Here is a 12,084-nt window from a genome sequence, read left to right on the forward strand (position 1 = left end):
TAAAAGGCAGCATTTTCTCTAGCAGCTGTTACAGGACCTGTAAGATGTATGTTTTCCCTAAGATTTAATCTTATTTAGAACATCTTTGTGATCATCAATTAATTAATTTGAAAAAAAATCTGGAATGAAAGCTAGTCTCAGTAACAGTGCCATGAAACTATCATCGATTGTCATAAAGACCCATAATGCCCTTTAGGGAAGGAAATCTGCTGTCCTTACCTGGTTGGCCAACATGTGACTCCAGACTCTCGGCAATGTGATTGACTCTTAACTGCCCTCTGTAATGGCCTAACAAGCCATTCAGTTTTCAAGGGCAATTAGGGATGGCAAACAAATGCTGGCCTTGTCAGCGATGCCCACATCCCATGAAAGAATAAAAACTGTTTTTTAGCCAGCTGTTTTATCTAATTTTTACTACAAATAAAAATGTCTCAAGACATTGCATACCCTTAAAAGGATGCATAAGAAACATAAGCACTGAAATGGTAATTTTTTAAAACTGTAAACAATGGGACTTCCTGCTTTGTTCCCAGTCGGGTTGTGACTGTAATTAATGCTCCATAAACTTCTATCTAGAAAACATTTTGTGGAATTGATTCCATATGTTAGCCACGAAATCTGTAAATTCTTAGTGAACAGTATGAATTGTTTACAATAAAGATGCCATTGGTTATATAAAAAAGCTTCTCATAGTTGGATAAGAAATTATTTTTAGTGATAATTGAACTAGGGCCAATGAGATCTCTGTTCTCTTTCAATTTTTTTTTTCTTTAGCACCTTCACTTATTCAAATTCTGATTTTAGGCAATTCGTATTTTGGTACAAGAGCGATTAAGCCCGGAGGCCATTGCAAAAGCAAACCGGTCAAAGGAGGTAAACAATGGTTTCATAAACTATTCAGAATAAATATGATCAGTATATGTTCCTGTTTTAAGCACTGATATATTGTTGATACCACTGAATTAGATGTACAGTTATGTGAAGCTGTTGTTTTGGCTTGATTTACACTCAAAACAGGTAGAGGGTTTAAAAAAAGACCAAAAATAAAGGAAATTACTGAGCGCAGAAAGATCAAACACGAACAATAGGCTTAACCAGTTATGGTGTGTGTGTATATATAGAAACATTTTATACCACTATGACTAAATGCTAGTTTGTTGCAGCAGTTGAAATTCATGATGTAATATGTAGTCAAGTGTGGTTAACCTTTGGTGATAGGAGAGGAGTACTACAAAAACCATTGGGTTTAGAGCTTTCAAGAAGGTCACTCTGCACAGGAAAGGAAGTAGATTATTTGTATATACCTGGAATACCCAAGTGATGAAGGAAATAGTTTCTTTGGTGCAGGATAAAATTCCTATAAAGTTAGTCTGACTTGAAGTATGTAGTACAAAAGGAGCAAAGTGACTGGGTTTTCTATAGACCACCTGGTCAGAATAAAAAGGTCAGGATGCTGAATGAAAAGATAAAGTGTGTGCAGAAGAAAGGCTGTATAATGGGGTCCTTTAAAACTTGGAAATGCCTTGGTGGTAGCAGCAAATTTAGTCAGATCAGGTTTTTGTGAATGGCTCATCCACAGGCAGTGGATCCCGTTACATTTGACAGATGGCAGTCTCATCAAGTTGTCCAATTAGTGTGAAGGAAGAACATAACAAAATCAACTCTGCTGTAGTAGATTTATGGCAGTACTATCCTCTCTTGATACAAGAAGTCCTTTTTGCATCTTCTTACCACTTTACCTTATTTTTACATAGAGCTATGGTCTAATTGAATGGCCTACTCCTGTTCCTAAATGAGCACTTTGCTAAAAATTACATCGGCCATTACTCTCTTACATTGAACTCATTGCTCCGGTTCACAAAGGTGCTCTACTCCCTTTAGCTCCTTTTCTGAGACACCATTCAACACCCTCTGCACCCTTTCACAGACATTTCTGTCAAACCCTCTCAGTTCATACTGTTATCTCTTCAGCCCAATTAAGGTATTGCTGATCTTCCACTCCCCAGTTCATGTAAGCATTCTACCTTCCTACATTCTCTTTAATGCTGACGCTCTCCTTACTGTTCCACACCAAAAGCATACACTCCATCTTCTCCCAAAGCACCACTCCAGCTTCCCCCAAAACGTCTACATTCCCAATCCACATTTATTGTCATCAGTATCCTATTTTAGTCATTCATTCCCCTTCCAAACCTATCTGAGTCTAGTGGCTAATGCAGAAGAACAGGTCCCATCTGTTTTCCATGCCATTCCCATTGTTAATGGCTGAGATTGTGACCTCAATGTTGGATGTTGAGAGTTCCTGCCCACAGAATACAGAAGCCACAGCCTAGCAATTAGCACTGGGAGCAGTCAGAGACCTGTTCTGATGCAGTAGCCACTTGATCTGAGAGGAACAGGTGAAGAACAAAGTAGTCTTGGCTGTGCGGCTTTTGTCGGCAAGTAGAGTCAATTATAGCATACAAAAGGAGGTCGTTCAGCCCATTGAGTCTCTGCTGACTCACTGTAGAGCAACCCTGTCAGTCCCATTCCCCTGCTCTTTCCCTGTAGCCCTGCAAGTTTATTTCCAAGTTCCCATCCAATTTCCTTTATTAAATCATTGATTGTCTCTGCTTCCATCACCCTCGTAGGCTGCGAGTTCTACGTCATTACCACTTGCTGCATAAAAAAAGTTCTTCCTTGCATCCCTCTGCATCTCTTGCCCAAAACCTTAAACCCGTGTCCCCTAGTCCTTGTGCCGTCAGCTAATGGGAACATTTTTTCTTTTCTACCTTAACTAAGCCCATCATAATCTTGTACATCTCCATCATATCTCCCCGCAATCTCCTTTGCTCCACCAAGAACAACCCCAGCTTCTTCAATATAACCTTGTAACTGAATTCTAGCATCTCTGCAACCATTCAGATTACTCTCCTCTGCACACGCTCAAGAATCCTCACATCCTTCTTAAAGTCTGGTGACCATAACTGGATGCAATACTCTAGTTGTGGCCTAACCAGAACTTTATAAAGGTTCAGCATAACTTCCCTTCTTTTGTACTCATCACCTCTATTTATGAAGCCAAGATCCCATATGTTTTGCTAACTGTTCTCTCAATATGTTCTGCAACCTGCAAAGATCAATGCACATGCACCCCCAGGTCTCTCTGTCCCTGCACACTCTTTGGAACTGTTCCATTAAGTCTGTATGGCCTCTCCCCATCCCTTCTGCCAAAATGCATCACCTCATACATCTCTGTATTAAATTCCATCTGCCACTTGTCTGCCCATTCTGCTAGCCTATCTATGTCCTGTTGCAGTCAATTTGTATCATCCTCTCCTCTCTTGTTTGCTGCGCCTCCAAGTTTGGTGGTATCGGCAAATTTTAGTGTTACTCTCTTCCAATATCCAAGTCATATATAGATCAGAAAAAGCAGTGGCCCTAGCACCGAACCTTGGGGAACACCACTGTCGCTGTTTTCTGTCCTTAAGCCAATTTTTTATCCAAGCTGACACTGACACTCTTATTGCAAGAGCCTCAATTTTGTTAACCAGCCTTTTTTGTGGTACTTTGTCAAATCCTTTCTTAAAATATAAATAGACAACATCCATTGCATTCTCTTCATCAACCTTCTCTGTTACTTCATCAAAAAATTTAATTAGATTAATCGAGCACGATCTGCCTTTCACCAAACCATGCTGGCTCTCCTTAATTAGCTCAAATCTCTCCAAGTGCCTGTTTTTTAAAAATCCTCCCCCGATTATTGTTTCTAAAACCTTACCCATCATTGATGTTAAATTGACTGGCCTGTAGTTGTTAGGACTGTCCTTACACCCTTTCTTGAATAAGGGTGTCACATTTGCCACTCTCCAATCATTGAAAGTTTAAGGCATCGAAAGACGCCACTTGGTCCATTGTGTCCGCGTCCACTGGGAAAAAAAAGAGTCACCTAGCCTAATCCCACTTTCCAGCATTTGGTCCGTAACCCTGCAGGTTACGGCACTTCAGGTGCATGACCGGGCACCTTTTAAATGAGATGAGATTTTCTGCCTCTACCACCCTTTCAGGCAGTGAGCTCTAGACCCCACCACCCTCTGGGTGAAAATGTTTTTCCCCTTCTCCCACCTAATCCTTCTACCAATCGCTTTAAATCTATGCCCCCTAGTCATTGACCTCTCTGCTGAGGTTAATCCTCTGGCACCTCGCCCCCCCCCCCCCCCCCGCATTTAGGGAAGATTGGAAGGTTATGATGAGCTCTTCTGCTGTCTGTGCCCCTCACTTCCTTCAGCAGCCTAGGATGCAAGCCATCCGGACCAGGCGACTTATCCACTCTAAGCATAGCCAGGCTTTTCAGTACCTCCTGCCTCTCGCTTTTCACTCTTTCCATTACCACCACCCTCTCCACTTCTACGGATATTTTGTCATCATCCTCTTGGTTAGTAAACACCAATATAACGTACTCATTAAATATTCTTGCCTTGTGCCTCTAAGCATATATCACCCTCCTGTCCCTCATAAGTCCCACCCTGCCTCTTACTGCCCGGCTGCTATTTACATCCCAGAGTGTTGAAAGAGGTAGCTATGGAGATGGTGGATGCATTGGTGATCACCTTCCAAAATTCTACAGATCCTGGAATGGTTCCTGCAGATTGGAAGGTAGCAAATGTCACCCTACTATAAGGAGGGAGAGAGTAAACGGGGAACTGCAGACCTGTTAGCCGTACATCAGTAGTAGAGAAAATGCTAGAATCTATTCTAAAGGATTAATTAATGGACACTTTGATAATGATCTGATTGGACATAGTCAACATGGATTTATGAATGGGAAATCATGTTTGACGCGCCTGTTGGAGTTTTCGAGGCTGTTACCAACAGAATTGATAAAGGGGAGTTGGTGGACGTAGTATACTTGGATTTTCAGAGGCCTGTGATAAAATCCCCCACAGGAGGTTGGTTAGCAAAATTAAAGCACATGGGATAGGAGGTAATATACTCGCATGGATTAAGGATTGGTTAACAGGCAGAAAGCAGAGGGTAGGAATAAACTGGTCATTCTTGCGTTCGTAGGCTTTGACTAGTGGGGTACCGCAAGGATCAGTACTTGGGGCCCCAATGTATTTCAATGATTTGGATGTAGGGACTACATGTAATATTTCCACGTTCGCAGATGACCCTAAACTAGGTGGAAATGTGTGTTGTGAGGAAGATTTGTTACAAAGCGGCTTCAAGGGGATTTGGACAGACCTAGTGAGTGGGCAAGAACGATTCTGATTGTGGTAGGAGAAACACACTGTTAATTCAATCCCGTCCCTCCACAGATCACCTAACATATCATTTTAAACTTTCCAAATTAAAGACCGACCCAGCCAAATTGTACCATCTATTAACCCCCGAATGAGGCTAACCAAACCAGATGTCTTTAAATCAACAAATTAACTGTTTAATTAGGAAAACTAAATTCTTAGACACTAGTAAGATATAAACAACATTTAAAATAGAAAATATTAGAGTCCTTGCATATTACGCTCCTTCCAGATGTGGAACAGTCCAAGGTTGCTTGAAGTCCTCACAGCCGTCCGATTGGGGGGGAAAAAGGTTCTTCAGCTCTTCAACAGTAGAACAGTCTGTAGTCTAATTCAGAAGTTGAAATTGTTGCTTCTGCTCCAGCGATGAATTTCAACAATTAACAACTTGCAAATACTTTTTTTTAATGAATCAATTTGGCTTTAGAATTTCTGAGGGATAAAGGATTGTCACAGCCTAACTTCCCTTCCTTCTGTTTAAATTATCAGAGATCTCTGTTTTGACTTGATCTTTTTTAGAGTTTTGAGAGAGAATAATAAATAAACAGACTAAATTCTGTTCCGTTTAAATGGGCTGAATTCTCCTTTCAGGTGCTAACGCAGCTGTCTGGAAAAATGTGAGGTTATCCACTTTGGTAGGAGGAGTAGATGTGCAGAGTATTTCTTAAATGGTAAGAGATTAGAAAGTGTAGATGCACAAAGGGACCAGGGTGTCCTTGTCAATAAGCCACTGAAAGCTAACATGCAGGTACAGCAAGCAATTAGGAAGACAAATAGTATGTTGGCCTTTATCGCAAGAGGATTTCAGTACAGGAGTAGCAAAGTCTTGCTTCAATTGTATAGAACCTTGTTTAGACCGCACCTGGAATACTGTGTGTAGTTTTGGTCCCCTTGCCTTAGGAAGGGTATTATTGCCATAGAGGGAGTGCAACAAAGGTTCAGCAGACTTGTTCCCAGGATGGCGGGACTGTCCTAAGCAGAGAGATTGGGGAAACTGGGCCTTTATTCTCTAGAGTTTCAAAGAATGATAGACAGGGTAGATGCAGGTAAGATGTTTTTCTGCTTGGGGTGTCTAGAACCAGGGGACACAATTTCAAAATAAGGGGGAAGCCACTTAGGACCGAGATGAGGAGACATTTCTTTACTTGGAGGGTTGTGAATCTTTGGACTTCTCTATCCCAGAGGGCTGTGGAAGCTCAGACATTGTGTTTAAAGCAGAGATTGGCAGATTTCTATCTACCAATGACATTAAAGGGATATGGGGATAGTGTGGGAAAAAGGCATTGGAGTGGATGATGAGCCATGATCGTGTTGAATGGCGGAGCAGGCTCGATGGGCTGAATGGCCTACTCCTGCTCCTATGTTCCTATATTGGTAGAAAATTTTTGGGTTCCCTTTTATGTTGACTGGCATTCTATTCGGATATTTTCTCTTTGCTAGTCTTATTTTCCTCTTCACTTTCCCCTCTCACCTTAGTGTATTTAACCAGGGAAAAGGTACTGGCAAAACTATTGGAGTTGAAGGCTGACAAGTCCCCAGGACCTGATGGCCTGCATCCTAGGATCTTAAAATAAATGGCTGCAGAGAAAATAGATGCATTAGTTGTGATCTTCCAAAATTCCCTAGATTCTGGAAATGTCCCAGCGGATTGGAAAGTAGCTAATGTAACACCTCCATTCAAGAAAGGAGGGAGACAGAAAGCAGGAAACTATTGGTCAATTAGCCTCACATCTGTCATAGGAGAAATGCTAGAATCCATTATTAAGGAGGTTATAGCAGGACATTTAGAAAATCTTAATGCAATCAGGCAGAGTCGACATGGTTTTGTGAAAGGGAAATTGTGTTTGACTAACTTTGAGGAAGTAACGAGCAGTGTGGATAAAGGAGAACATGTAGATGTGATGTACTTGGATTTCCTAAAGGCATTCAATATGGTGCCACATCAAAGGTTACTACACAAAGTAAGAGTTCATGGTGTAAGGGGTAACACATTAGCATGGATAGAGGGTTGGTTAGCTAACGGGAAGCAGCGAGTAGGGGTAAATGGGTCATTTTCAGGTTGGTTGGATGGGACCAGTGGAGTGCCACAGGGATCAGTGCTGGGCTTCAACTGTTTACAATCTACATCGATGACTTGGATGAAGGGACCGAATGTATGGTAGCTAAATTTGCAGATCAGACAAAGATAGGTTGGAAGGTATGTTGTCAAGAGGACATAGAGTCTACAAAGGGATATAGTAGGTTAAGTGACAGGGCAAAAATTTAGCAGATGGAGTCTTTTATGTGGGAAAATGTGAATGTGTTCTCTTTAGCAGGAAGAATGGAAAAGCAGAATATTATTTAAGTGAAGAGAGACTGCAGAACTCTGTGCTGCAGAGGGATCTGGGTGTCCTGGTACATGAATCGCAGAAAAGTTAGTATGGAGGTACAGCAAGTAATTAGGAAGGCAAATGGAATGTTGTTTATTGTTAGGGGAATAGAATATAAAAGCAGGGAAGTTTTTCTACAGCTATACAGGGCCTTAGAGAGACCACATGTGGAGTACTATGTACAATTTTGGTCTCCTTATTTAAGAAAGGATAAAATTACATTAGAAGCAGTTCAGAGGTAGTTCACTTCCCTGATTTCCTGGGATGAAGGGGTTATCTTGTGAGGAAAGATTGAACAGCTTGGGCTATACCCATTGGAGTTTAGAAGAATGAGAGGTTATCTTATTGAAACATAGAAGACACTGAAGGTACTTGACGGAGTGGATGCTGGAAGGATGTTTCTACTTATGGGCAAGACTAGAACTAGGGGACACAGTTTTAAAAATATTGGTTCTCCCTTTTAAGAGATGAGAATTTTTTTCTCTGAGGGTCTTGGCTTGTGGAATTTGCTTGGAGAGCTGTAGAAGCTAGGTCATTGAATATATGCAAGGCTGAGTTAGATAGATTCCTGATATTCACGAGAGTCAAGTTTTATCAGGGTCAGACAGGAAAGTGGAGTTGAGGCCACATTAAGATCAGCCATGATCTTATCAAATGGAGCAGGCTTGATAGGCTAAATGGCCAACTCCTACTCTTGGTTCGTATGTCCGTATGGTTCTCACTTGTAGAATCCGCCTAACGTGCATCATACACTCATTTTTTGGTGCATCATATTCTCTATCTCCCTTGTCAATCAAGGAGCCCTGGCTTTGGTGCAAACCAGATTCCCAAAAAAATCATTGTTCGCATGAAGCCCTGCCAGTTGGCATGCATCCATGTATTTTTCTGCCTTGTGGATTAGTCTGGGTTCCCAGATTGATTATCCCCAAATGTTAACTTTCATTTTTATGAACCAGCTCTGCACTGAACATTAACTTGCCTATGGAAGTTAAAATTACTCCATTATTCTAGTATTTAACTAACCTTTATTTTTACTGTTTATAGTGAACTAACTAATGCTGTGCTGAAAATATATTTCTTGCCTGTAACTGTAAAAGTGTAGGGCCTCTGGCTCTGTGTAGACAACTTCTATTCAAAAGGAAGTGAAGCAAGGAAGCAATTCAGTTCTGCTGGGAATGTTTGTGGGCCAGCTGTGAAATTTCTTTGTGTGGTTCTGTTAACACCTTTTTCGAGTTGCAGATCTTACTTTTTGTTACATAAATACCTCTAACATTTAGTTTTTGAAGAGCAGTGGTTGTTGCTCCTAAAAGTGGAATCAAAGACTTTAACCCTTTACATGTTTTGTTTAAATTATTTTTGCCAATATACTCTTCCATTTTATTTTTCAGGGTTTAACTGTAGCTTTAGAAAAGCATTTGCTTGGCTTTGATACTGGAGGTAAGTAGAATTAAATTGAATTGCCAATTTTATAAGCACTGGTTTGGGAGCATGCTGTAACTTGTATGTATAAAATCATAGAGTTGTAGTCATAACGGCACAGAAGGGGCCATTCAGCCCATCAAGTCCATGCTGGCTCTCTGTAGAGCAATCCGGTCTGGCCCTTTCCCTCATTCTAGCCCTGTAGCTCTGCAAGTTTATTTCCCTTAAGTGCCCATCCAGTTTCTTTTTGAAATCATTGATGGTCTTCGCTCCCACCGCCCTCGTAGGTAGCGATTTCCAGGTTATTACCACTTGTTGCGTTAAAAAAAAAAGTTCATCCTCACATCCCCTTGTATCTTTTGCCCAAAACCTTAAATCTGTATCCCCTAGTCCTTGTACCATCAGCTAATGGGAACAGCTTTTCTTTATCTACCTTATCTAAACTGGTCATAATCTTGTACACCTCTATCAAATCTCCTCTCAACCTCCTTTGCTCCAAGGACAACAGAATCTCCAACCTAACTTGTAACTAACATCCCTCATCCCTGGAATTGTTCTGCTAAATCTCCTGCACCACCACCAACAACAGCTTATATTTATATAGTGTCTTTAACGTAACCATCCCAAGCAGCTTTGCAGGAGCATTATAAAACAAAATATGACACCGAGCCACAAAAGGAGATATTAGGTCAGATGACCGAAAGCTTGGCCGAAGAGTTTTAAGGAGTAACTTGAAGAAAACAAGATAGAGAGGTGTAGGGAGGGCATTCCAAAGCTTAGGGCCTAGGCAACTGAAGTCGTGGCCACCAATGGAGGAGCGATTAAGGTTAGGGATGCACAAGAGGCTGGAATTAGAGGAGCACAGAAATCTTGAAGGGTTTCACATACTTCCTAAAGTGTGGTGACCAGAACTGGATGCAACACTCTAGTTGTGGCCTAACCAGAGCTTTATAAACTTACAGCATAACTTCCCTGCTTTTGTACTCAGTCCTCTTTTGATGAAGCCCACGATCCCGTATGCTTTGCTGATCACGCTCTCAATATGCCCTTCCACCTTCAAAGATCTGTGCACATGCACCCTCTGATCCCCCTGTCCATGTACACTCTTTGGAACTGTCCCATTACGTCTATATTGTGTCTCCCCGTCCCTTTTGCCAAAATGCATTACCTCACTATTCTGTATTAAATTCCATCTGCCACTTTACCCAGTCTGCTCGCCTATCTATGTTCTGTTGCAGTCAGTTGATATCATTCCCATTGTTTTGTCACACCTCCAAGTTTGTTATCATTGGCAAATTTTGAAATTTTACTCTTTATTGCAATATTCAAGTGAGTGGTCCTAGTATTGGCCCTTGGGGAATACCACTGTTTGCCATCCTCCGGTCTGGAAAAACTACCATTTACCATCACTCGCTGTTTTCTGTCCTTAAGCCAATTTTTTATCCCAGCTGACACTGACCTTCTGATTCCATGAGCTCTAATTTTGTTTACCAGTCTTTTATGTGATACTTTGTCAAATGCTTTCTTAAAACCCAAATAGACAACATTGACCGCATTCCCGTCATCAACCTTCTCTGTTGGATATGAAAAAGGAGAGGAAAAGACCAGTAATTTCATGAAGCCTGTCCCATGCTAACATGGCACAAGCTCCCCCCCTCCCCCCCCGCCATCTCATTAAGTACAGCCAGTCGTGTAAGATTCATTGGAAGCAAAAAGCCAGAGGGAGGGCAAATACCTCCAATTTAAGAAAGGACCGCTAGGAAATTCCTGTTTGATCCCTGCAATCAATCAAACAAGGTCCTGGAGACTGCAGTGATTCGTATCACTATTCCATTTACCCATCTACCTTCTATGATTTGATGTGAAAACAAAAAATGCTGGAAATACTTAGCAGGTCTGGCAGCATCTGTGGAGAAAGAAACAGTTCTGTTGAAGGATCATCGACCTGAAACGTTAACTCTGTTTCTCTCCACAGATGCTGCCAAACCCACTGAGTATTTCCAGCATTTTCTGTTTCATTTCAGATTTCCAGCATCTGCAGTATTTTGCTTTTCTATAGTTTGATATTTTGATCACACACCAAACTGGTCCAGATCTCTGTCGAATGCTTGCAGTGAATCAGCAGTCGCTGTACATACTGGAAGTTGACAAATCTCAGTAAAAAGAAGCACTTCCTAGCATCTATCCTAACTCTTGTGCTTTCACAGTTTGTACTGATGTCCCCTTTTCCTCCCCTGCCTATATAGCTCAAATAACTGGATAGAACTAATCCCTTTATTATTTTAAAGACATCAGTCATGTCTCTCAAAGTCTGTGCTTTTCCAAAGTAAAAAATCGCAGCTATATAAGCCTGCCCTGAGGACCAATAGCCTTTAAGCTGGGTATCAATTGAGTAGTCCTCCTTTAAACCTTTCCAGGGCCTTGATGTCCGTGACCATATTAAAGCATCAAAACTGGACACCGTATTCGAGATAACAATCTTGTACGAGGAAAGGGTAGTACTTCTAGTATTATTTTGAATAGTTCTAACTACATCCTAAAACCCATTTGCTTTTGTAAGGGCTTTGTGGCATTGGCTTAGATCTACAGTGACTCATGAACTGTAATCCCCAGGTCCTCCTGCTCAGCAGCCTTGAACATGTAACTCTCAGTAATGTTCAATATGATGCATTTGACCCCTGCTCAAATTCATCACACTGAACTTTTCTGTTAAAAGACATCTGTCAGATACGGACCCATTCCCCATTGCCTCTAGATCTGTCTGTAATCTTTCTTGCCATCTAAGTTCCTTGCTTCTGCTGATGTCTTCAGTAAACCTGCCACAAGATGTGAATTTCTGTGTTGAACTGCAAGTACTAAGTTATGTCATTATTTGTTGTTCACTTACATTACACATTCTAGTCTCTCTTTGTTTATAATAAGAATTAGTTCAGTTGTTCTGCATTACCAAGTTTAGCTATTCATGATTAAATTCAATGACACAGTAGGCAACAAATAATCAATTGTTGAGGGAC

General features: G+C 41.2%; 1 protein-coding gene across 2 annotated transcripts in view; it reads left to right on the forward strand.

Annotated features, from left to right (window-relative positions):
- rtraf (RNA transcription, translation and transport factor) overlaps positions 1-12,084 on the forward strand; it is a 33,591-nt gene that overhangs the window by 19,110 nt on the left and 2,397 nt on the right. For both annotated transcript variants that reach the window (XM_068039111.1, XM_068039110.1), the window contains exons 6-7: positions 805-873; positions 9,040-9,088. In XM_068039111.1, coding sequence (XP_067895212.1) covers positions 805-873; positions 9,040-9,088 — 118 coding nt within the window. The remainder of the gene's footprint in view (positions 1-804; positions 874-9,039; positions 9,089-12,084) is intronic.

Source organism: Heterodontus francisci, chromosome 9 (genome assembly GCF_036365525.1).
Source record: "Heterodontus francisci isolate sHetFra1 chromosome 9, sHetFra1.hap1, whole genome shotgun sequence".
NCBI lineage: Eukaryota > Metazoa > Chordata > Chondrichthyes > Heterodontiformes > Heterodontidae > Heterodontus > Heterodontus francisci.